Genomic DNA, 26879 nt, shown 5'->3' with positions numbered 1-26879 from the left:
GGCATTTGGCTTGCTTCCTGTCCCCTGTTATTACGAGCAGCGCTACCACAGAACCCTCGAGCCTCTCTTGGGGTTCACATGCACAGCCGCTTCTCCAGAGGACCATCTCCGCGAGAACAGTGGCTCGGGAGGGCTGAGGCATCGTCAATCTCACTGAGCCGTGCCGAATTGTTTTTCAAAAATGGTTGTGTCTTCCATGTACGAGAGAGTTCCTTTTGTTCCGTGTCCAAGGACACTTGGTGTTGTCAGACTTTCATTTTAGCCAATTTGGTGGGTGACAACGAGTTTGTCGTGCTTTTAACTTACATTTCTTGATTTTGCAATTAAGCATATTTCCATAGGTTTACGGTGGTATCATTCCTCTTCTGTAAAATTCCTATTCATGTTGTTTATTATTTTTATCACTTTTATTGATTCATACGACTGCTTTATACATGAATTCTCTGTGTATCTGGGGATCTATTGATGCATCTATTTATCTAAAACTATACTTTCAAATCTGACTTCTTTTAACAAGAATAAGAACCTTCGTTGCATAAAACCTTAGGTTTTATAAACTGGGTCTAGTTACAACAGTCTTAAGGAACAAATGTTTTCATTCCCTCTCCTCTGGTTTTCTAAAGGGCCGAACTAGACAAACTATATCAGACAAATAATGATTTATCAAACAGAAAAAAAAATCAAGTAAGGAAAAGAAGCCCCACCATTGTCATTATACCCTTTACTACTTGGGAGACTAGAATAATGACATTTTGTTTCTCAATTGTTTCTGATTTCAACATTAAATTTCAAAGAGGAAAAGGAACATTAGCACACCAGGTCCGCAGTTCCTTTCATTATGAGTCTCAGAGCCCATATGCTCTCTAGTGTCTGCTTCCCATTTGGACTTGGGGAAACTGAGGACAAAATAAGGTGGACCTGAGACTGAAGGCAATACGGGTGGCCCAGGGGGCTTTCCCAGGACGGTCAAGGCCCTCTGCACGCTGGGCGCTGGGCGCCGAATGTGCCAGACCCCCAACTGCGTGCAAGAGAAGATGCTGAGCCTGGGAACCCGCCCTCTGAAGCTTCCGATTCAGTGAGAAGGATGAATACGTGGAAAAGGAGATTTGACGGACAGTGCATGAAAGCAGTGGAAGGTGGTCATGTTTTCACTGTTGGACTAAATAGAAGATGATAAAGGATCAAAGAAATGCGTGCTCTGGGCTCCGCCTGAAGTCAAATCTGTTTTCTCTCCATTCCCCTCTCCTCCAGGGTGGTCCACTAAGATCACCAGGCAGATGCAGGCTGGCCCGGGTCACATTCTCCCAGCACTGTCGGGCCCATGCAGGTGGTCTCTGGTCAGCCCTGCCAGCCAGTCCCCACACCATCCCCCCACACTCCACCCTCAGCTCTCTGAGATGGAAGTGCACTGGGGATCCCCTCCCCCACTCTCACAGACTTTCACTTTCACTCCAGCCCAAGCTCCACACTTACAAGATTTAGGGGAAATTGGAAGCACAGCTGGCAAAAAGAAAGAGCTGAGATGCCCTCTTCGGTCATGTAATGTGTCAGAGCCTTGCTATTCCCTAAGCAGGTGCTGGCTCTGGTATTCACCCTAGGCTACTGTTCATCCCACTAAAGTTAGAGCTTACGAAGAGTCTCTTGAAAATTGACCCAGGCAGTGAATCGTGAGGTAATACTCGGGTTCCACACTCTTTGGGATGATCATCTACTCCAGTGGTTCTCAACTCAGGCAGATGTCTCTCCCCAGACGTTGGGCAATGTCTGGAGACACTTTTGGTTCTCGTAACTGGTGGTAGTAGGAGAGTGCCAGCGTCATCTAATGGGGAGAGGCCAAGGATGCTGCTAACATCCTCTAATGCACAGGAGAGCCCCCATCACTAAGAATTATCCAGCCCAAAATACCAACAGTGGCCAGGTTGAGAAACCCTGATCTACTCCTCACTATGCAGGCTGGTCATTGACTCCCCTGACATGACTGCCAATTCCACATGTCTTCTTAATAGCTGTGGGATTCTTTGATACACCGCTAAGCCAGTTCTTATGGTTGGACATGGACACAGGATGCTGGAGAGGGGACCGGGGTCCTGTGGCTGAGTCAGTGACTCTCTCTCCTAGGAGAACTGAGCTTGTGATCTGAATTCTCATCAGCATGACACTCATGAAAGATATTCTGGCTGCAGTCCAATCTCTTGGGGTGACAAACTTGTAAATGACATGGATAATGAGAAGGGCTTCTTTATATTTCATGATGTAATTATTTTTTTTCATTAAATAATACTAAACAATATCATCTGCTTATAGTCAATCATTCATTTAGTCAACAAATGTTTATTGTGTGCCCACCAGGACCAGACACTATGCTCTATGCTGGATGAATGGTAGCTCTTTGAGTTCACTAACATAGACCACAGCCCCTACAGCAGGCCTTCTTCATCAGATGCGATGGAGGGAGGGGTGCTTGTTCAATTGCAGGGGCATGAGCCCCCCTCCAGATGGTCTGATTGCACAATTCAGGATAATGCCCAGGGACCTGCATTTTTAGCAGGTACTTGAGGTGACTGTCATATAGGCTCTCCATAGGACCATGATTTAATAAACATTGGTAAAATCATGACATTTGCCCAACCTAATCCCAGGTCTGAGAGAACATGCAGACCTGAGCTCTAATGTGGTCATTTCCTATATCCCTGGGGAAAAAAAATCATTTAACCATTTAATCAATTAATCATTAATCTCATGTTTCCTATTTTTAAACAGGAGAGTAAGACCTGTTCAAACACAGATGGCGAGAGGGTAGAATGACCCCATGTAGATAGAAGCGGGACACTTAAAAAGGAACAAAACCATAGAAGTTTTACTTCTAAAAACTAATTTTTACGGCATATCATAAAATGACCATTTGTCAAGTACACTGGTATCAACGCTAACTAGGAGAAAAATCTCTTGCTTATGTAAGAGGTATGCACACTAGCTAGTCTCAGAACCAACCTCAGCATGCAATGATTCCTAGCTTGATTAGGGACCACGAGTCCTCCCTGGACACCAAGATTAATAGCTTCTCTGATTACCCTCGATTTTTTTTTCAAATCTCTTCTCAGACCTACATCATTAACCCTTCGTTACGTGGCTCTGCAGTGGACCACTTATTTTGGGAACACATTAACCACCGGTAGAAGACCACGTCTAAACCTGGTTCCAAGCAAAACTTTTCCAAACCATATGAAACACCTCCCCACTTATCTAACGTCAAGGAAGTTGGCTCACTGTGCAGGTGTGAGTGTAAAACACAGGGAAATCCGTTTCAGCCCAACTGCTCTCCCCCTAATGACTGTGATGGACTTCGTAATAGAAGAAACCCATATAAAGAAACTCCTGATGACAGTTATATAGCAGATTAAAACCAGTGTATCACAATCATCATTAATAAGAAGAGGTATGGATTAAAAGCCAGAATATCTCAGAAAACATACCATCGTCCCTAAATTAATCTACAATGCATTCCTCTTTTTCAACATCACTAAGATTCCCTTCTATTCTGTCCTTTTAACTAAAAGGGTCCTATTACATCTTCAACTGTCTCTACAATCCTGTCTGGTCTTCATTGTTTACTTTTTGCTCGTGAAAAATAGAGAAAAACTCTCAGGTTTGTGTGTGATCTGTAGCCCTAGCCCACCTGAAGTACCCCATTGCAGTCTCTGCCCATCACGCACCGGCGAGCTCCATTCCAACACCACCTCCCAACAGAAAAGAACCCCCTCCCGGTGTTTGGGAACTTTGAGCCAACATACCAACTTGAATGCAAATTTCCCCCAAACTCAGATTTGCTGAGAGATCCATTTTTAAGTAGATGAAGCTCCCTGCAGACCAACATGCAAATGGTGGGTGCTCAAGTATGAGACCCCAAGGGCAACAAAAAGACATTGGCCGTACCTATTTTCCCAGCCTCCACTTTCAGGTTGAAATCCCAGTTTCTTGGCAACTTCAGGGACATTTTGCTCCCGCTTCGGGTGAGTAGCTGCTGAAGCGACAAGTCTGTCTCGATTCCCGCCTTTCTCGCTTTTCCGATCTTTCCCTCTAGGTTTTGTGTGTGTGTTCCCCTTGATGACTTCTTCACAAGCAATCTTGGGTTTGAGGTTGCTTTGCCAGCATGTGTCCTCCTTTCTTTCAGAAGAAAGGTCCATCCATCTGTCTGTCACTTGGGGTTGGCGCCCAAATCCCCCCAAGGCCTCCAACAGTCCCACGGGGGCTGGTACTTCCTGAAGTGTGCACCTTGCTTTTTCTTGCTTTCGGTTTTACCAGAACTATCCCGGTTGATACTTCGCTCTGCGTCACGAGAAGCAGAGCTCCCGTTCGAAAGAATCTCGGGCCTCACTGAGGCGAGGTCGTGATAAACAACTGCGGCCTCTCGGCTTTTTTTTTTTTTTTTAACTGTCTGCTTCCTTGCATTTGAGGAAGTGGGTGGCTGTTCGGTGTAGATGATGCATTATGAGCACTCTTTCTTGAGAAAACGGTTTTTGGAAATGCTTGTATAAGTAGAATGAGTGCTTTTCTGATATAAGGCTATAGCTTCGATCAAAAGAAAAAGAAATACAAAATTCCAAGACACCCACATATACCTCTAAGCCTTCCTCCCAACCGAGTGGATCAAGCATCCAAAAATGGTCAGTGAGACAACCTGCATCCCTCCCCCCAAAGCTTCCTTCTTTTAAATTCTCCCTGCTATTAAGACCGAACAGTAAGTTCCCCACCTGCTCGGGATAAAGCCTCGTGTGGCGAGGGCTCTGGTGTAGGTAGCACTAAGCTAGCTTTAGCCGGGTAGCCCCATTCACATGTTTTAGTGGTTCTCTGGCGTGTGGACAGGGTATGAGTTTAGGAATCAGAGGATGTGGGTTCAAAACGCAGGCCTTCCACCTCCTAGCTCTGCAGCTTTTCACAAACAACTGAATCTCTCTGGGCCTCAATGTCCTCAAGCAGTAAAATGAGGTCAGTAATAACCATGACTGCAAAGAGTTATGAAGGCATCTAGTACAGAGCTTGACCCACGGTGGCTGTACCACGAATGTTAACTCAACCTTTATTTCATTTAGTTCAGCTCTGTGACAGGCTTCCATATGTTTAACAGGGTCAGCCTAATCTAATGATTAAGGATTTGAGTCCAGAGCCAGATGGCCTGTATACAAATCCTGGTCCCATCACTTTCTTGCTGTGTGACTTTGGACAAGTTTCTTGACCACTCTGTGTTTCAATGTCCTCATCTGTAAATGAGGCAAATAATAGGCCCTACTTCATATGTCTGTTGTGAGGCTTTATTAGACAGTAGGCAAAAGTGCTCACAAGAGTCACCGCTCGCCCGCCTGCAAGCTACACGTCCTTGGTCCGTGCATTCTTCAACCCTCCTGGATGACTCTGTCATACTTTCTTCTTCACCTCACATATGCTCATTCTCTGTTGGTGACCTGACTTCCTGTTTTATTGAGAAAAGTTGGTACAGGGGCGCCTGGGTGGCACAGCAGTTAAGCGTCTGCCTTCGGCTTAGGGCGTGATCCCGGCATTCTGGGATCGAGCCCCACATCAGGCTCCTCCGCTATGAGCCTGCTTCTTCCTCTCCTACTCCCCCTGCTTGTGTTCCCTCTCTCTCTGGCTATCTCTATCTCTGTCAAATAAATAAATAAAATCTTTAAAAAAAAAAAAGAAAAGAAAAGTTGGTACAACTGGAAGAGAATGTCTGCAAGCTCCGACTACTGTATCTAAGTCCTACATGTTAAGCCCACACACTCAGTCTTCTCCTAGTCACAATGGATGAACCATGTTATCACTCTGCCATCTTTTTTTCAATTATTTTTTAAAGATTTTATTTATTTATTTAGAGAGAGCATGAGCAGGGAAAGGGGCAGAGGGAGAGAGAGAATCTCAAACAGACTCCACACGGAGCGCAGAGCCCAACCCAGGGCTCGATCTCATGACCCTGAGATCATGACCTCAGCCGAAACCAAGAGTCGGACAGACTGAGCCACCCAGGCACCCCTATCACTCCTCCATCTGAATCAATTCCTTCTCTCAATTGGATCATTCCATCAGCATTCAAGCTTGTTTAAAAATAAATTTTTTTTTCTAAATTCCACTTCCTCCTTCTGCTACAGCCCCGTTTCTTTTCTTCATTTTGGAGCAACATTTTGGTAAGAATTGTCTACGCTTGCAAATGCTTGTCCTATTACTCTCTCCTGAATCTGTTCTGTTGATATTTCTGCCCTCAGGATTTTATGGAAAATATTCTGATCAAGGACATCGACAGCATCCCTGTCACTAAACCACTGTCAGTTCTGCCTGTCAGCTCAGTGCTCTCCCCGCTGCTGTGGACACACAGACCACTCTCTCCAGCTCTGAGCTCTCTCTCTGCCTCCCTCCCAGGAGCCCTCACTGGCCTGGTCATCTGCCTGCCTTTCCAGCTGCTCCCTCTCGGTTTCCTTGCTGGTTCCTTCTCGAGATTGGAGGAAACCAAGACTCGCTCAGTGGACTTCTTTTCCATCCGCACGCACACCTTGGTGAGTTCATCTGCCTCAGGGCTAAGTGCCATGCCTCTGCTGGTCGTGCCAGTGTAGGTCTTTAGCCCAGACAACCCCAAGCCCCAAATCATGCTTAGATAGCTAACAACCATCTCAAACAAATCATGTCCAAAACTTATATTCAGGGCACCAAGCTGAAGGAGCGATGGTGACCTGAGGCATGTCCCCATTGTGGATGAAAGGAGCGTAGGATGGAAGAACCACATACACATACTTCCAGCCTCGACTTGCATCATGTCTGCTCACATTCCAGTGGCCAACACACCTCACATGGCCAAGTCCAAAGGCGGGGCGGCAGGAAGTACACACAGCCCTGAGGTGGTGGGGGAGGGGAGAAGGGAGTGATTATTTGCTGATCAAGAGTCCAATCCATCACACTGACCCAGTTCACCCAGCTACCCTCCGACTTCCCCAGGGGTGCTGGGTTCCTTTGAGGCTGACTCAGCCTACCGGAGACTTTGGAGCCCCAATTCTGCATTACTGCCAAACACCACCGCTCTTTTCTCCATCTTGACTTGGAGGGGAGAGGCGATGGATAAGCATCCTGAGCCCCAGCCCAGCAGCGTCTCCACAGGGAAGTTGCCATGATCCAAAGTTCCAGTCTTGGGACCTTTAACTCAGGAACTCTGAAAATATTTTGAAGTTAGCACTTAGAAACATACAGAGAACTTTCTTTGCTCTTTAGGGTAGGTTCCTATAAGTCTTGGAAAAACTCATGACTGATGGGGAAGTTCGGTGTGAATGCTTGGAAAGGCAATCAGATGAAAAGCACCCCTGGAAAGGCCCAGACCAGCAGCCTTCCCTCTGGGGAGCCCACTCTGGGTCAGCCAGCTGCTGGGCAGGGTTAGAGAGCTACAGTCTGCAGCGGGGCTGCTCTCCTTTTTCCTGACCTTCGGGGAACGAAGAACTGGATGTCCTGTCTGGCCGCAAAGTTCAAATCAGCATCTGCAGTAGCAAAAACAAAAGCAAAAATCCATTCATCTATTTGCTTCCTGAATATTAACCATTTCTTGAGTAAGGACTTCATTTTTGCTAGACTTTGGAGGAATGTCCATGAACAAGCAGACTTTGTTTCTGCTTTCATGTTTCTGCTCTCAACAGTTTGTGGAGAGAGAAATGTTAAATACAGCATGAGAAGGGTCATGTCAGAAGCTATGGGAGTTTCTATCTGAGGTGCCTGATAAGAACTTGGGGAGTGAAGGAAGGCTTCCTGGGGGAAATGTCTTTTACATGAAAGCTTGATGAATGACTTAGGGAGGCAAGAGGGTTGGGAAAGGCTTCCAGACAAAACAAAGGGCATTCAAGAGACAGAGAGGTAGGAAAGAACTCATCAGATTGCTCCGGAAAAGGATGAAAGGGGTAGGGAGGGAGGAGAGATGAAGAGATGGCTTGATTGGGGATGGGCCCCGGTAAGTCTCGGTAAAGAGTTTTGGCTTTACCCTGGAGGAAAGAGTAGCCATGTAGACATTGTTATTGGGGTCAGGACGAGGGGCTGCGGCAGATAGCCAGGTGAGAGCCAGGGAGAGAGAGAGGTCAGCGGCAGTGTGCAGGCAAAGTAGGGAAAAAGAGGCAAGAGCCATTCTGGTGGCGGGATTGACTACCCAGGGGAATTTCTGTGGGAAGAAAAGAGATGTGCATGGTCCTGGCTCCAGTCCCGGGAGGCGGATGGAGCTCCGATCACGAAGTCAGAGAGCGCGCCAAAACGACGAGGGTTGCTGATGACAAGCCGGGGGACAGTTACTCCAGCGAGAAGCCAGTGGGCTGAGTTTGGGGTATATTGCAGTCGGAGACCTGTGGGCCCCTGGAGCACAGCTGTCCTGAGCCTAGAGCTCAGGAGACACATGCATTCATTCGTTCACTTATTCACTCCATAAACATTTATCCAGGATGGGGCTGGATGCTGAGTAAACAAGGATGATTAAGATCCTGGCCTAACCCCCCAATGACTCAATGAAAAGAGAGAAGCGTACACATAACGGCAGTGCTGTTCGAGGTATAAAAGGAGCGCACGCACAGGCTCGGGTGACCGCAGGAAACGGGGGGCTCGGCTTGGGTGGCCGGAGACGGCCTCCCAGGAAAGGTGACCCAGGGGAGAGCAGCCGGGCGTGAAGCAAGGCGGGGGAGCAGGAGGAGGACATCCGGGCAGATGAAACAGGGGACGGCTGCTAGAGCACAGGCCGGTTCTCAGGGAAGTCCCGGGCATGGAGCTCCAGGGTAAGGCCAGAGCGGGAGCCGGACGGAGGGGGCGGAGGGGCCGGGCCTGCTGGACCCAGGCCTGATGTGCGGCCTGAGGGATCGGACTGCACTCTGAGGTCACGGTCTTTGGAGAGCTTTTCTAAACATCCTCTTCATTGTTCTTTTTACCATTACAGTAGTCCATGCCTGATCTTCAGAGAAGATTCCAATAAGCATAAAGAACCCAAAAATCAGGACGCCTGGGTGGCTCAGTTGGTTAAGTATCTGCCTTCCACTCAGGTCATGATCCCAGGGTCTTGGGATCGAGTCCCGCGTGGAGCTCCTTGCTCAGGGGGGAGCCTGCTTCTCCCTCTGTCTGCTGCTCCCCCTGCTTGTGCTCGCACTCTCTCTCTCTCTGACAAATACATAAATAAAATATTTTTTAAAAAGAACTCAAAAATCGCTGTTAACCATTTAATGTGTAAGGACAATTTTCCCATCTCAATCTCTAACACTCTTTTTATGTTTATGTGTATATATAATGTGTGTATATGTATTTTTAATTTAAAAATTAGTGTGTAGTTGTTTTCCAAGCTGTTATCTTCCCTTGACAAAAATGAAACAAAGCAAAACCCATCTTATTAAACGTTTTCCCAAAACATCATTCATGGCCTCATAGTCTGTAATTACAGTGAGAGCAAAATGTGAGATGTATACACATTTTCATAATATTCCCGTAGCTAAATGTCTGGGGAAATCCATTCCCTCCCCAACCCCCCTCCACCCATAGGTGGATTCTTGGAGGTGGAAATGCTGGGAAAGCAGATGAGAAAACGTTAAGACTTGATATGTCTGTCTAAACTGTCCTCTGGGAGGTTTTACTTAAATCCATCAGGGCTCTATGAGAGGGCGAGTTCCTGGCCTCACTAACAGCTGGCATTTTTATTTCAAAAACAAAACAAACCATTGCCAACTGTTCAAGCAAACAATCCTTCACAAAATAGTGCAACTCAAGTTATTTTTTAATGTGCTTGCGGCCCATTTGTAGGGGTCAGAAACATCTAGGTGTCTGTGCGTCTGAGTGATTTTGCAAAGAATCAGCAGATGAGGGGGGTGGGGCGGGTTCTTAAATCTTTATTTGTGACTTTCAGGTTCCTGGCTCCTTCAAACCCTCCGGTTATCTGCATGCTAACCCTCCACTTTGTTGCCCCCTTGTCTTTCATTTTGTCACCTGGATTACTAATCCTCTGCATTTTGAGACAGTCTCTCATGTGTGTGCTTCATCTCACTGGTTTTGTTTTTTAAATAGCTTTATTGAAATATGATTTACATAACACAGAGTTCACACATCTGCAGTGTACAATTCAGTGATTTTTAGTATATTCACAGAGTTGTGCACCCATGGCCACAATCAATTTTAGAATATTTTTATTGCCCCCCCCCAAGAATCCCCATACCGTACATCAGCAGCTCCTTCGCATTCCCCCCAACCCAGCCCTGGGCAAACCCTGGTCTATCTTCTGTCTCTGTATATTTGCCTATTCTAGACGTTTCATATAACTGGGATCGTATAATATGAGACATTTAGTGACTGACTTCTTTCACTTAGCATAATGTTTTCAAGGTTCATCCATGTGGTAGCAGGTGTCAGAACCTTATTTCTTTTGATGGCCAATTAATATTCCATTGTATAGATGTAACACACTTTATCTATTCAATAGTTGATGGACATTCGGACTGTTTCCACTTTTGGGTATTATGAATAATGCCATTATAAACATTCATGTACAAGCTCTTATGCGAACGTATGCTTTTGTTTCTCTCGGGTATGTACCTAGAAGTGGAATTGCCGGGTCATATGGTGACTCAAAACTTTTGAGGAACTGCCAGAACATTTTCCAAAGTGGTTGCACCATTTTACATTCCCTTCAGCCATGTAGGAGGGCTCCATTTCTTCCACATCCTCCCCACCTCTTGTTATTGTCAGTCCTCCTGATCTTAGCCATTCTAGCGGGTAGTAAGTGGTACGCCATTGTGGGTTTGACTTGCGTTGCTCTGTTGGCCAATGATGTTGAGCATCTTTCTGTGTGCTTATTGGCTGGTTTGGTTTTCCAAAACCTGCATTCTGCTTCTTGAAATATCCAGAGATGTAGCAGGCAATCTGCATTTCTATAAGGACTGCATTCAGCTGAAACTTAAGCCTCCAATTTTGACTTACATTCTATGTTGTTTTGTTTTCTTTAAGTCCCTCCTTAGGGAAAACTGATATGCATTGTGCTAAATATCATCCCAAATTTCCAGCTGTCTCTTTTCTATGTACTTCTGCTCCAAATGAAGTGTCACGTTCCCCTGCCCCCTGCCTGGCTGTCTGGAATTTTCAAGCTCTGCATAAAAAAGCAGTCACACCTTCCCGGCAGCGATTAGATTTGCTCAGAGACCCACTTGCCATCAGATGTCTCCCTGTCTCTCCCCATTGCATGCTTCAGGTTGTGGTTGTTACCATCAACCTCATCATTACGATTGCAGCTGTTGATTTTTGCAAGGATTCCTAACAACGCCCGGAGGATATGGAAGAACAATACACCAGCTGCCTCACGGATCAGCATCAGAGAAACGGACGGCAGAGAAGGGGGGTTCAGTTTTCTGGATTCTCCACAGTTCGATCACCCGAGTAGACTCCAGGAGAGTCACAGCCCGAGTGCCCACCTTTGTCAGGAGGTCTCTGTTCATGAGACAAAGCCAGGGAGGTTTCTCTGGGCTGGGGTCCTTGTGCGGTAGGACGGTTCCCTACGATCTGTAAGTTTCTCCTTCCCAAGATCAAAGAGGAACTTTGTTGCTAGTGCTACCCAAATGATGTTGCTGATGCTGTTTTTAACAGAACTAATTGTATATTGGGGGAGGGATGTGAGCAAAGATGAATCTTGAGCCTCCTCGTGTTGGAGCTTAAATAGAAGGGACTTTCCATTTTACTATTTAACCAAAAAAACTCTTGGAATATGAAGAGGTAGCTGAGGATTGGGCTCCCTCACACCTGTCTCCCACAGTCCTTGAAGAGTTGCTTGCCTTGACCATGGTGGCAGTTCCTTGAATCTAATGTCTTCGTTTTTCAGTGGTGAGTGTGCAGTGGGAGAAGAAGGGAAAGCAATGGGAAGGGCCTGATCAGGCAGCTGAGTGCATTGTCTGTAGAGAATCTTAAAAGTATAACAAAACTTAAAGCCACCTACTTTTAAATATCATCACCACGCCTTGTAATTCTAAATAATGTCTGTGCTAAACACTCCTCCCCTTAGTTGGACCACTTCCAATCCCTACCCGCATGGCGGGTCCCCACGACCCCTGCTGATGATAATCCCACCTCATCCACGGGGAATTTCCTCCTTGCTGTAGAACCTGCCAGGTTCTGCATTTCGATTGATTACACCACCCGCTTGCAAAAGCCCCACCATCCCCACTCCGTCCCACCCCATCTTCTTAAAGGATTTGAACTTCTATCCAAGCCCTTCCCCCTTTTCCCCAGTGGTGGCCTAAGAAACCCCCACTTCCTGTGAGCTTTTCCATGAGTCTTGAAACTGAACTGGATGGCTTGGTCAGAAAGCCTGCAGGACGCTGTGCTAAAGAGAAATGCACTTGTGATGAGCACCAGATAGTGTATGGAAGTGTCGAATCACTAAACTGTATGCCTGAAACTAGCATTACACTGTATGTTAACTAACTGGAATTTAAATAAAAACTTTAAAAGACTGCATCTTAATGAGCGTATCCTGACAATTTGAGTAGAGCACCCTTTTTTTTAATTAATAGACTTTATTTTTTCAGCATGTTTAGGTCTACAGAAAAATTGAATGGAAAGCAGAGTTCCCATACACCACCCTCCCCCCTCAACCCCGCCGCACACTCTGAATTTCCCCTCTTAGTAACATCTTGCATTAGTGTGGTGCATTTGTTATAATTGATGAGCCAATATGAATACATTATTACTAACTAAGGTTCCGAGTTTACATTAGGACTCATTCTTGGTGTCGTACATTCTATGGGTTTGACAAATGTGTAATGACATGTGTCTGTCATCATGGTATCCTACAGAGGCGTGTGTACTGCCCTAAAAGTCCCCTGCTTAGGGCACCCATTTTTTGGACACCCCTTCCCCTGTCTGTTCACACAGGGTTTTTTTTCTTTATCAGAATTCATCTTAAACAGGAGATTCACATGGGAATGCATGTTTCTGGCTTCCTGAGACAGTCAGCAATGCAGTCAGCAATGCCCACAAGATGACGGGCAGAGGCTGACCCTCCTCACACAGGTCCAAAACCCGTCCGTTCCCCAGACGCAGGGACAGGTATCATTGGTAGGCACGTGTGTCCTGCTGTTTTCCTTAGAACAGACTGAAGAAGAAAAAATGTAATCCGTGGTACCCACCGGTGTCTCATTCAAAAGTGGGAAGGAAAAAAGTCTGAGGTCCCAACAGTTGGGAGAAAACGTGTTTCTTTGTGGATGTGAGCCCCCCAGTTTCTCTTGCTTCTATTCCCCGCATGGCTCCCGCGGGTGCTGGCGTGGGGCCCACGCAGAGGGCTCGCCGAGCCGCTCACTTCTGGCTGCTGCTAATGGGTGTCAGGCGCACGGCCACGGCTGGTACTTGTGGCCGATTCCCCAGGATATGTGCCCTGGAGCGTGGCATTTGCAGACCCCAAAAAGAAAGATGTTTTTCATATGGAGGTGAGGAGTCTATATCTCTAAGAAAGCTGAATTTAGAAGGCACGAGTTCGAAATTTGCTTCCCTTTCCCTTGGCCATATGGGAAAACAGAAAACAAAGGCAGTAACAAAAAACCCTGGCAGAGGAAGAGACTTCTGTGCTCTGAACACTCTGAGTTCGGGGGACCAGTTACAGGCGTCTCGGCTCAGAGCCTGGCTCCTCTGGGGCCTGAGCAATGAGGGGGACAGGCCTGTGACTGATCTCATCTCTGCCAAGGTCCTGGTGTTGGTTCTGATGTCTGGTCACAGTTTGATAGTCCACTAACCCTTACTTTTTCCCATAGCCAAAGAAAGAAGGAAAAAGAGAGATATTTCTAGCTCTGAAGGCCAAGGCAGCCATTGTCACTGCCAGTGCTCTAGCAAGAGGAAGACTGTTCCCTGGGTCGTGGGGTTAACAGAGACGAATGTCTATCTAAAAGGGGAAATGTATAACCACGGGATTATAAACGGACCCTGAAGTTTTTGAAGTGGAGCATACAAAGCAAATCGGGGGAAATGCTCCCCCACATAACACCTCCTTTGGGCCAGTTACAGGTTACATATTTGGTTGAACCACATGAAGTTGCTGATATTTGACTGCTTTCGACGTGCAAACACAAGGCTTTCATAGGGCTCATTGTGAGAGGCCCACTCTGTTTCCTGCCACGTAGTCAGTCAATAAATAGCAAATGAATTGTTCACCTGTAATGTACCAGGCACAGTCCTCGGTGCAGAGAACGTAGCCAAAAGCAAGAGAGACAAAAATGTCTGGTTTGGTGAAGCTTATGTGAGAGGAGACAGACATGCACACAATGAATAAATCAATGAAAGAAGTGTAACAAGCTAGTTGGTGGTGAGTGCTGTGCAGAAAAGTAAATATGTCGTGGGAAGTGAGAGAAGACGCAGGTTTCGGGAGGGGTGACTGCAGTTTGAAAGAGCCGGCGAGTAAAGCCTTCATTAAGTGGACGACTTTTAAGTAAAGATCTAAGGAGAGTGAGGATTGAGCCAAGTAAATATGGATGGAAGAACCTTCCAGAACAAGGAAGAGTGAGTGCAAGAGCCTCACCACAGGTGGAAGCAAGCCTAACACGACCGAGAGGAGGTAGCTACCCAGTGTCATTCTCCTTTTTCGTGGGGCTAGCGTGAGAGAGGTTTTAGCCGGGAGACACCGACACAATAGGCTGGGATGTCAAGCAGACTAAATCACAGGCCAGATGTTTAGGGAACTTGGGAGGCATGTCAGCAACCTAACACCTGGATAATTGGGGGCCCCAATACGGTGGGAAGTCGAGGCCACGAGGGTCTCAACCTTCCCCACCGGCAGGAGGAAGCCAACCCCCAGCTCCTTAGGTCACTCAGTGGACAGTCCTGCCCAGCTCGCAGCCCTGCTCCTTGAGCCCAGCAGCTCATCGATCAGGTGCAGAGCCTGTTGTATCTGGATTAGGAAGAGGGTGATTATTGACCCCACCCCACCCACTTGCCAGGGTTGAAAGTGTCCCTGCCCAACCAACTGGGGTCTTTCACTTCTGCCAAAGTGGGCCGAGTTATTCATCTCACTGGAGCAATGAGCTCTGTGGGGATCTGGGCGTCCCCATCCTGCCACCACACGTGACTCCAGGGACCAGCCAGTGTGTTAGTAAAATCACCCAAGGCACACCGATATGTTCAGTTTGTGTCCGTCCCAGACTATGGCAGTGGTGAGTCTGTCTCCTCCTCCTCCCCCACACTCAGGCACGTTTAAAAGTGCCCTGCAGATCCAGGCACTAACCTCCCGGATGGGAGGTCAGAACAACCAGCAGGATGACCTGGGCCAAGAAGGCCAGGTGAGCAAGGCGGTGGAGGCACAGCTTCTCCCACCCACTTCCCATCCCTCAGATCTCCACGCTCAAGGCTCCAGGAGTCTCCCTGTGGTAGAGGGGTCTAGGCCTTGCGACAGCCCCCTCAGCAAGCCCATGCATCTGCATTTCCAAAGCACTCAGCTCACAAAAGATCCCAAAATTACATTGATATGGTCAAGATGCCGAGATTCAGGTCCCCTTCCTTTCCCTCCAAGCCCTTGGAACCTAGGGGGGGGGGGCTTGCTCACTGATCCCTAGAGGGAACCCTAATGCAAGAAGGAAGCCGTTGTTGCCCGTCTTCCTCCTTGACCATGTTCTGGACGGTCACACTCCTTATCATAACTGCTCTAGGTTCACATCTACCCCTTTGTACTCTCTCCCAGTGATTACAAACTGCCGCAAGCGGGTTCCCAATAGATGTAGCTCCTTCCTATAATTTTCCAAAGGCCCTTCCAGGATTGGGGATGGCCCCCTGGCTTTCTGTTTTGAGCTGGTCCTGGAGTAGGGACAGGCCTGAACAGGCTGCCCAAGAGGCCCAGTGTGGTCAGCCCCCCAGAACACCTGTCACCCTGAATGACCAACCAGCAGCCGCAGCACAGACACCGAAGTGGCTGCCTACAGGCTCTCAAGCCCAGGTTTGTCCCCCTGGCCTTGAACACGAGCCCATTGCCTTGTGCAGGCCAGCCAGGACAAGTGCCCGGGGAGACAGCACTCATGTGCATTTGCCCCAGTTCTCCTCCGACCCTGCTGAGCCTGGCTTTCCCTTTCAGACTTTCAGTATTTTCCCCTGGTTTAAGAATTAGATACTCCTCCATGTCTCATCTATCGAAAAGCTGGTAACCATCTTGATTTGGTGAGGGGCTGTCATGGCAGGCACCCACTTTCCCTTTCTGAGCTTCCTCTACCCCTCATCTCCTAACTCTTTCCTGAGTAGACACCTGGGAGTTGCTCCCATCCTGTCTGGGATCTTACAACAGTACGTAAGGCTGAGCCTTCATGACCCCTGTGGTCTTAGCAGGGCTGTTCAACTTTGCATCCAGGGTCTCTGGGAAGCTACATACCCCACACAGGTATGTGGACTTGTTCACTGGGAGTCTGGCTCCACAGGAGGGCGGGTGTGTCACCCCCACTGACCAGCCAGTCTAGAAACCTTATTCTGCCATAAAAGGCCCTGCATGAACCCCCTTGTGCAGGTTGTCTGGCTTTACTCAACTGCATAGAGTCCGTCTAAAGATTCGCGTGCTGTGGGCCTTAAAGAGTCCAGTTTTCTTTCCCCACAAGGCCTCAGAGTGTAACTGGACGGTAACTGCTCTGTCCCAGCGAATGCCATTGGTCCCATTTTTCCCCTGGTCCTTCACATTCATGAGGAGAAGCCGAGGGTTGACTGCCGCAGCCCGCGGCTCCCGCTCCCCCTACATGTCACCCACAGCTCAGCGGTTCTGAGGGACCCTCCTTCTCAGGCTCTTTTGGTCCACAGCCGACGACGTGACCACCAGACACCAACCGTCCTGAGGGCCAGTGACCCGCCCTCTCAGGGTTTTTTCTGGCCCGGAGAGGTGGAGGTCACCCTGTCCTTCAATCTTCCGCCCTGAAGGACTCCGTTGATCCCCTATCCAGGCCTCGTGGGCCAGCACTCACTGCACCTCAGCGCGCTCCGCCATAGAAGGCTCGGCGCCTCACTCATGCGGACTGGGACCACGGGTGGGGGCTCAGCCGGTACCCAGGGCCGCCTCCTCTCAGCTGCGAGTGTAGACTTGTGCTCCATAGCAGGGACCATTTCTGCAACAAGCATTGGGAGTGACAAACCCCAAGGAGGCTTCGGCTGTAGCAGCCACTGGAGTAGCGCCACGGCAGGCCACAGAGGCCGGCAGGTTGCCTGCTCGAGGTGAGGAGACAGCCACCAAGGACCGGGAAGAGCCACAGGAATCTGTCGGACACTGAGAAGCCCTGCTTGTCAGCTGGGTGAACGGGGTTAATCCCTGATGCTCTAGCCTGGGCCCCAACCAGCAGATTAACGTTATATGCTCCCTGCTTCCAAATAGAGGGCTCCGCTTTCTTGAACCCATTCTCAGGGCAGGAAGATCCCCCTCTCACCTCTCCCAAGTGGATGGCCACAGACAGATTATAAATGACCTCCTTTGTCATCTGCTGGGAATCTCTGCCTACAGGGAACCCCACTTATGACCACTGCCTGCCAGGACGTCCGGCATCGTGCAATTCGCTGGCTGTTCCACGCTCCTTATCAACCACAGCCAATGCATCTAAATGAGCCCCGGAATGGCCAGCCTGAGAGCCAAGCACAGCCACTGTCACAGCTGCCCCACCAGAAGAGAGAGCAAAGAGGAGGTAGCGCCCCTTTGCTGGCGTACAGGCCCGTGTGCATCCAGGCCCACCCAGGCCACTCTCCAGACTGGGGAAAACCTTGTGCCTGGCAACGGCCAGCCCGAGGGTGTCGACACCTAGTAAAACGTGCTTGTGTTTGCCCTGAGTCCTTCACAGTGTTTTACAAAGCTGTCCCTGAGCGCTCGTGCGCCCGCAGTGATGTGGAAGGGTCAGGGAGTTCAGGAGCCCGAGCTGGGGTGAGAAGCATTAGGGGAGCCAGCCTCCTGGGTTTGATTCCTACTTCCTCCGCTGTCTACCTGTGTGACCGTGCTCAGGCTGACTGACCTCTCTGGGCTCTACTCTTCTCATAGGCTAAATGAAGGGAATTATGTCTATCTCATAGAACTGACGAGAAGATCAGATAAGATTACACATGGAAAATCCTCAACATGGTGTCTGGCATGTAGCGAGCTCTTAATAAATGTTAGAAAAGAAGATAATGTCCACGGGTGAGATGAGGTGTCCCTTGAAGCTGCATTTCGTGTGACTTCATAAGAAGGTAAGCTGAAAGTTAACAAGTCAAGATATGCTCCATCTGCTTCAAGCCGGGGTCTAGGAGGGGCCTGCCCTTTCCTGTTTCAAAGGCTCATGAGGCTGCAAAGCCGTCTCAGGCCAGCTGGGGAGGGGCATGGAAAGGCGTGAGGGAGGCCGCCGTCCGTCCACACAGCCCTGTGGCGCTGAGCTGCTGACGATGGAGGCCCATTCCGGACCACAACCCCGTGGTGTGGTTTCCAGGGCCCCTTCTCGCCCGCCCAGCCGCCCGCACATGTGCACACAATGACACACCCAGTTCTATCAACCTGGACCTACTGGGAGGAAGGAAGTGGTGTTGTGGAGAGAGGTAGGTGGGAAAGGAGAGTTCAATCCTCATGCCCAGAACAGGGAATGGGATCCAAGCTGAAGACAGTCACCCCTGCAGTCTTCTGTCTGCCTGGGGATTCGCTGCGAGGACATCTGAGCCAACAGTCTGAAAACGGTATTTCTAAGCCATGCCTGGACTGCTCTGCCAGCCGGCTTCTACACTCCTGAGATCACGAGATGCTCAGCAGGGCGCTGCCAGAACAGGAAGTGACAAAGGCAGCTGATTCCACCAAAGATACGAAACCCACAGTTCACGTTGAATAATTTCACAAAGAGCCCTTGAAGCTGCATTTCACATGACTTCATGAAAGCCAGACCCCCCGGGGCAAGAGAAGAGTCAGTGCGAGCATATAACTTCACTTTAAAGTAATTCCACACTGGCAGAGAGAACACTTGGACTTCCATACCCATTGCAAATCCATTTTCCCCTCACGTAAATAGGGCAAGTATTGTTCATCCATTTTACAGATAAGAAAACTGAGGCATGGACCGGCAAGGCAATTTGCTTAAGGGCCAAGTCAGAAATCTGTATTTTGTTCAAGAGTTGTTACAAATCTTTTTTTTAAAGATTTTATTTATTTATTTGACAGAGATTGAGAGAGAGAGAGAACACAAGCAGAGGGAGCAGGGGAGGGAGAAGCAAGCTCCCCGCTGACCAAGGAGCGTAAGGCAGGGCTCCATGCCAGGACCCTGGGATCATGACCTGAGCCGAAGGCAGATGCCTAACTGACTGAGCCACCCAGGGGCGCTGCATTGTTGCAAATCTTAATGGTCAGAAAATATATAATATAACCCTTGAAATAAAGTATAAAATTCAAAATAAAGCAAGGAATTAATTTCTGATTATTAGTTCTTATGGCAAAAAGAGGAAATGAGTTTTCGTCAGTTTCATAAAAGGAGTCACCATGCTTTACCTGTTGTTCAAAAAAAAGTTTTGTTTATGAAGTTTTAAGTAGCCAGTGTCATTAAGACTTGTACACATTTTCATTTGAGACATAACTATCTGCGATGTTAATGTAAAGTTGGTATCAGTTAAAGTTGTTACCAAGAAGCTTCATGACCATGAGGAAGGAAAAAAGAATGAGGAAAAAAAGAACAAGACTTTGGAGTCTGAGGGTGTCTTAAACATTTCTCCATTCAATCCCATCAGTGAGCATAGCTGAATTTCTATAAAAATGTATTTCCTTCTAGAAAGATAATACTGGTCAAGCAGAGGAGTCTATCACGATCACCTTCAAATATTCCAAAACATCTTGTGGGGTTTGGGGACGTATCATATCAAAAATAGCCTACACCGGGCACCTGGGTAGCGCAGTCGTTAAGCGTCTGCCTTCGGCTCAGGGTGTGATCCCGGTGTTCCGAGATCGAGTCCCACATCAGGCTCCTCAGCTAGGAGCCTGCTTCTTCCTCTCCCACTCCCCCTGCTTGTGTTCCCTCTCTCGCTAGCTATCTCTCTGTCACATAAATAAATAAATAATCTTTTAAAAAAATAGCCTACACATTTTAAAACCACATAGATTTTGCTCACCTTGCTAAAAAGCATCTGAATCTGAGAGGTGGGGAAATTTTGAAGGAGCGCTGTGGTCCTTTTGCACCAACAACATGCTCTTTTGAATGATTCCAATAACAGAGTGATTATGACCGCATAATTGAGGGGAATTTGATCTCTGCCCATAGCAGAGCTTCCAGGGCAAGCAGAAGAGTTAGTATCATTAAAAAAAAAAAAAATTACTTGAAATATTTCCGTGTCTGTGATCTCTGTTCTGACCCAGCTTCATCCTCTGCTCTAGCAAAAGTTTGAGCCACAATTTGTCATAGAAGCTCGTCCAAGGGGCATCTCTGAAACCACCTCCTGCCAAGGGGCAGTATTTCTGCTGACTCCTTGATTTTAAAGATGAGGACCCTCCCTGTCTGGGTGTGTGATTTCTAGAAATGAGCCCTGATCGGTCAGCTGATAGTGCACAGCAAGTTGCTAGGGCTTTCCACCAAAACCATCACTTTGGTCTCTGCCTTACATTTAAAGATCCCTTCTCCAAATAACCATGGACTTTAGATCAACGGACATAACAGGTAACCGGACAACCTGGGCTGTCGGACATCACGCATGCTACGTTTGGAAATAAATCAGGTGATTATGTTGGTGACATGAGCCAGGAGGCAAGAGGTGCTCAATAAACCTGGATTCATGGGAGGCATCCCTGCTCCATCCCATTGTGATTTCTGAACCCCAGGCTGCTCGTCTACAAGGACAGGTTGATGATAGCTACTGTGGGCTGTGCTTGTGAAGATTAGGCTCTCCGTATGGAAAGCTCCTGCCACATAGCAGGCATTGTTAAATAGCAATGATGATAATGCTAAATTTCTTTTAAACAAGATTTGACAACCAGGTTGTAAAAGGCTGAATAATGGCCCCCTAAAGATGTTCACATCCTTTTTTTTTTTTAAAGATTTTATTTATTTATTTATTTATTTATTTATTTATTTATTTATTTGACAGAGAGAGAGACGGCGAGAGAGGGAACACAAGCAGGGGGAGTGGGAGAGGAAGAAGCAGGCTCCCAGTGGAGCAGGGAGCCCGATGCGGGGCTCGATCCCAGGACCCTGGGATCACACCCTGAGCCGAAGGCAGACGCTTAATGACTAAGCCACCCAGGCGCCCCAGATGTTCACATCCTAATCTGCAGAACTTGAGAAAGGGTAAAGGGGTTTCGCAGATGTGATTAAGTCAAAGATCTTGAGATGAGGACAGTATCTTGGATTGTCCAGGTGGGTCCAGTGTAAGCACAGGGGCCTTATCAGAAGGAAGCAGGGGGAGATTGATGTGAAGTATGGAATAAGGTAAGAAAGGGGCCATGAGGGGTGCCTGGGTGGCTCAGCTGGTTGGGCAGCTGACCCTTGGTGTTGGCTCAGGTCATGATCTCAGAGTCCTGGGATCCAGCCCCACTTCGGGCTCCTGCTTAGTGGGTATGTCTCCTTGTCTCTCTCCCTCTGCTCGTCCCCCTGCTCTCTCGCTTTCTCTTTCTCTCTCTCTCTCATAAATAAATAAAATCAGAAAGAAAGAAAGAAAGAAAGAAAGAAAGAAAGAAAGAAAGAAAGAAAGAAAGAAAGAAAGGAAGGAAGGAAGGAAGGAAGGAAGGAAGGAAGGAAGGAAGGAAGGAAGAGAGGCCACGAGCCAAAGAATGCAGATGACCTTTAGAAACTGGAAAAGGTAAGGAGACAGAGCTCCCCTCAGTGTCTTCAGAGGGAGCTCATCCTGCTGACGCCTTGACTCTAGCCCAGAAAGACCAATATTGGAGTTCTGACCTCCAGTACTATCTAAGAACAAGTCCGTGTTGTTGTAAGCCACTGAGATTGTGGTAACTTATTACAATAGCAAGCAGAAACTCATACAAAGGTTATAAAACTTATTTTCTTGGGTGGCCCGTAAGTTGGCTCTGGAGGCAATTTCCAACAAAACAACTTCTCTCATTTTTTCAGAACAGGAGTATCACATATTTATGCCATACCTATTTTGTACCAGGTTCAAAAGTAGATGAGCTCACCAAGGAGAGAGTGTAAGGAGTGGGAAGAACAGAAGCCCTAAAGCAGACCCTAGAGTAGTGATTCTTAGACTTCCCTGTGATTTTGAATCATTTGAGTTCTTGTCAAAATGAAGATTCTGACTCAGGAGGCCTGGGGTGAGGCCTGAGATTCTGCATTTCTAACACGTTCCAGATGATGCTGTGCAGCTGGTCCCCAGACCACAGTTTGAGTAGCCAGGCTCTAGAGGATCGCTTTGAAGGGAACACATTTGTTGGGCACACAAGAGCCTCTATTAATGGACTTGCCCTTAACCGATTTCCCAAGTGTATCCAGTCCTTTGTGGAATTCCTTGATGGGTGCCCAGGGTCTGCGGAGTGCTCATGACTGTTGGTACATCATTCACTTTCACTCCCACCAACTGAACTGTACATATTATCTTGGTTGGATCTGTTCCCAAGCAAATGCATCCCAGGGTAATACAAGCTGTACCTACTCTTTTAATTATAATTAATGAAGTTGATTACTTCAACTGATAAAATATGAGTGCAAATAAAAAACACAGAGCTCTTTCTATGAAAATTCAGTTAATGGATTTGGAAAGAGAAAATGTGTATCACTATAAAAGATGTCAAATCACATGTGGGTAAGAGAAGGGGGGAGTCCTAAAACTCTTTGCACTTACAATGTTTTAAAATATGCCTTCAAATTTTCACTCCATCTTAAAGAAACCAAAATTGTCCTATGAGTGCATTATACATAACAAACACGTAAACAAGAAAAGCTATGAGGATATGCATCTGGTTTTTAGGTGAAAAATTGAAGGTCAAGTGGCTGCTACCACTCTCGGTGGTGGTGACCGTGTACTTGCTTATGCTTCAGACCTTTGGTTTTACTTACACAACACTGCAGTTGTTACCTACCACCCCTGTCAAGCCTCAGCACCACAAACCTGTCAGAGGCTGTGATTAATCTCTGTCTTTCTCAGAAGAAGAATCTGAAGCCCAAAAAGAAAGGAGTGAATTGACTCGGTTCTAGAACCAGTGGAAACCTCACCACGATCATGCCAGATCATGGTGCCTCTGTCAAGCCTTACCCTTCACAGGGTCCCTGATTAGAAACAGCGTAAGACCGATTGTTTAGCATAGATTGAACTCTAAGAGAAGCAGTCAGGAATACACGTAAGGCAACTACTTATAAACAAACAGAATGTCACATTCTGACATTTAAAGAGAGAATCACACATCTTATTTGACGAACTAGGGTCAAAGAGTAAAGTGAAATATCAGCTGTGGCAAAACCACATCGGGCTGAAGGAAGTCTAGGTCAGAAAACTCTATAAAGTAGAGTACAGATGCCTATCTGAGATGGCCCTGGAGACCCCATGGTGGTTTCTCACCAATGTAAGTGCTACCTCAAGATGACATCATGCGGTTGAGAGTTGGAATAAAACTATATATACATCCTCAATCATCATGTGCTGGACAATTGAAACTTCAGTTTTATAGAATTATGACGGGAAAGGGATCCATATTCCACAGCTTCTGAGTTACTTTTTGGGAGGGAAGGATGTGGACCCAAGCTCTGGGGGAGGGGGGAAGCAACCAAAGGCAAGCTCAGGAGCGCTGCTGGCTTTCTTCACCGCCATGCTGCTTCACTGCACTATTCCTGTCTGTCTTGAAGAATCCACATTTGGGGAGAAGCCACAACGTATAAGGGTTAAGAATAATTGCCATGGCATCGGTGTGTGTCCCACAAGGGTTCCATGGACGTTCTAGAGGAGACCTCACTGAACAGCTCTCCTCTTTCTCTATGGGCGCCACATCTCAATAAAAGCAAACAAACAGACTGGGCCTTCTGATGCAAATAGGCAAACTAAGCATATTCCTCTCTCTCTCTGCCCTCCCCAAATCCCATCTACATGACAGTAACGACAGAGAAAGAAGAATGGAGGGCATAGGAGACGATCAGCGGGACCAGGGTTCTCATGAATCTCTGGAAGACAGTTATTGGGTAGAAGTACACTGAGGAATAAACATTGGGCAAAAGGGACATCAGCTCAGAACATGCTCCAGATAAAGCTGCAAAGAACGGGGGGGGGGGGGGGGCGCTCAGGGATGAAGGGTATGAAAATGAACAGATGCCTATGGAAGAAATGGTGGTGTAGATTCGTTTTCCTGCCCCTTCTCCTCCCCTATTCGCACAACAAGTCCAGGGTAGGATGGTTCCAGGGTAGCTCATTTCGGGACTCTAGGACATCAGGACATCAGCCTGCAGATTCTTTGCATCTTTGGTGCCCTGCTCAGCGTGTCAGCTCACCCATGACCACAAGGTGCCAGCAGCCCTTTCATCCTCCCCCCAAGACATAACAACATCCGGCGCAAGGACGGAGGATGGTTCCCACTCCTCCATGCCTCTTTTCTAAGAGCAAGAGCTCTTTTCCCAGAAGCCCCCCCCCCGAACTAACCTCCTACGACCTCTCATTAGCCAGAACAGGGTCACATGCCCACCCCTAAACCAGTCACTATCAAGAGGAATGGAATTTCTGTGGTTGACTCAGAGCAGGACTTCTTAAACTTGAGTGGGCATCAGAATGGCCTGGCGAACAAGAACCAATTTCTGGGCACCACCCCAAAGGTTCTGATTCAGTGAGTCCCGTGGTAGGTTGGGGAGTTTGCATTTTTGCCGAGCTCCCAGATGATGCTGATGGTGCTGGTTTAAGAATCACTAGATTTGAGGAGACAACCAACAGTGAAAGGGCCCATCCTGTTTCGGCATTTTGAGTGGTTCTAACGTGACTTCCTGCCCACGTGTTTCAAGTTAAGCCTGGTGCACACAGCCCAGCCTCATGCTCAAAGCTTAGTCATCCCTCTCATTCAGGGAAGTTATGATTATAACCAACAGAAGAACTAAAAACAGAAATGGTCACAAGTGGCTACCTCAGGGAAGCAGGTAGGAGAGGAGGGGGAAGGAAGGAAGTGATGATATATTTTATTTTGTGTATGTGCCCATCTGAATTGGTTGGATTTTTTCTTTTCATTGGTGTTATTGAGTGATAATTCTTTAATAAGAACACTTTTATAGTGCACGTTTTTCCTACTAAATAGTCTCAACTTTCTTCCTTACTCCAACCAGGCATTTCTATGTACCTATGAAGATCAAGATTGGGAATCGAGCTTCATGAACATGGAAGTGGTTATCTTTCAAAGATACCAGTAATTGAGTTAAAATCATCATAATAAGGTTGATAAACTATTAACCCATGGTTTGCACCAAAATTTGTCTTAAGAATGGCACTCTTCCTTTTTGGAAAATAATTTGACAAGAATGTAGGGAAAAGCTCACCTCTGCTCCTCCCCAGGCCACCGCCATCACCACCACCACCACCAGCACAGACCTCCATGAAGGCCAGCACCAAGACTCAAGAGAAAAAGACTGAAATGCTCTGAAAATAAGGGGAGAAACTGTCGGACCTCCTCAGAAAATCCAGGGGAGAACCGGGAGGAGGAAGAGAGAAAAATGGTACCATTGAGAGGGGTGGGCTTTATGTTGAGTTCATCTGCACATCCTCCATATTTTCCCAGGATCCTCTTCAGCTAGGAGTCTTACCCATGCTATGTGAGTGATATTTTATGGTGGGAACTAAAGCAGCTATGTTTCACGTTTGACATGGGACGATCCAGATAACCTAGGAAGAAACAGAAGGTCAAGAACACTCAGAGAATAACATAAGGTTGGTCTTCCTGAGGGAGAGGGTTTTCACCTTCCGTAGGCCCAGTTATGAGAGTGTTGAAGATATTTCACCTATGTTTCCAGGGGCAGGTCAGCCCCCAGGTGACACCCAGTTATATAAGAACTAGAAAAGGCCACTAAGCTCATGTCAGGGAGCAAATATTTCAACCTTGTGAAGCTGCCAGGTACCTAGGAGCTCTGACCTCCTCAGAAGGAGCTGTCACTCAGAGACAACTTTCTGGGAGAGGCGGTGGGCTAGCAGTGTCCAGAGCCACTTGGGTGGGGAGCTATAGGCCAAAAACTGAGTCCTTCAGGTAGAACCTTCAGGTAGAACAACTCTGAGAGCTCCTAGGCTGCCATTTATCTCCACAGAAACCAGAAAAGCCAGATCTGGGCCATTGCAGATGTCTCTCTGAGTGAATGAATAAAGAAAGAAAAGAAAAGAAAAAAGAAAAGAAAAGAAAGAAAAAGAAAGAAAGGGGGGAAAAAGGCCCTCTAGCTGTTTTTAGGCTGATTCATTCAAAAAATCATTATTTCATTCATCATCTGAAGAATAAGGACTCTGATTCAAATAATACTTATGTTCCATTTAGTTCTGGTCATCATTTCCCACCAATACCCAGGAAATAATCCGAAGTTCTGCCACTAGTACAAACTTATTGTTATTATCCCATTTGCTCAGGAACTGAAAGGATTCCATTCATCAGCACATTTCTTTTACAATTCGGGTTTCATCTTTTTTTTTTCCTTAAGTATCTCTATTTCTCTTTGCAATTGTAAAGCTAGGTCCAATTATTATGTTTTCCTCCCTTTCTGTGGCTGATTCTCCTTTTCATTTATAAATTACCTGTTTGACTCATGGGCAGACCTAGCATAAAATCAGCCTCATGCTACCTGTCTCCAGTAATTAGCTGTTTCCTTTATGGATCAAATGGAAGAGCTTGGCGTCAGGCCTTTCAAAAAGGCATCTCTCAAAAAGAATAACACTATCACCCTAAGGAAAGCGATTCTTTAACCAATTAGGAAAAAAAAATACAAGAGAATGTATTGGTGGTTTTGTCTTGTAACCCGGAGTCC

At 47.2% G+C, this 26879-nt stretch overlaps 1 protein-coding gene and 1 long non-coding RNA gene across 2 annotated transcripts in view; one reads left to right on the top strand and one right to left on the bottom strand.

Moving 5' to 3' along the window:
* The window catches only part of ARHGAP25 (Rho GTPase activating protein 25), an 84015-nt gene extending 79632 nt beyond the window's left edge, over positions 1 to 4383 (bottom strand). Inside the window, exon 1 of the mRNA XM_045788142.2 lies at positions 3934 to 4383. Coding sequence (XP_045644098.2) covers positions 3934 to 3994 — 61 coding nt within the window. The 5' untranslated portion in view covers positions 3995 to 4383. The remainder of the gene's footprint in view (positions 1 to 3933) is intronic.
* Positions 3935 to 9341, top strand: LOC148109669 (uncharacterized). The gene is made up of 3 exons (XR_015725212.1): positions 3935 to 4010; positions 6412 to 6545; positions 8939 to 9341. It is a non-coding gene; the product is annotated as an uncharacterized LOC148109669 (long non-coding RNA).
* Positions 9342 to 26879: the final 17538 nt, after the last annotated feature.

The sequence above is a fragment of the Ursus americanus genome, chromosome 7 (assembly GCF_024610735.1).
Source record: "Ursus americanus isolate L20-20 chromosome 7, mUrsAme1.1.p, whole genome shotgun sequence".
NCBI classification, from domain to species: domain Eukaryota; kingdom Metazoa; phylum Chordata; class Mammalia; order Carnivora; family Ursidae; genus Ursus; species Ursus americanus.
The sequence above is the reverse complement of the archived record's forward strand: the minus strand, read 5'-3'. Positions and strand labels throughout refer to the sequence as shown.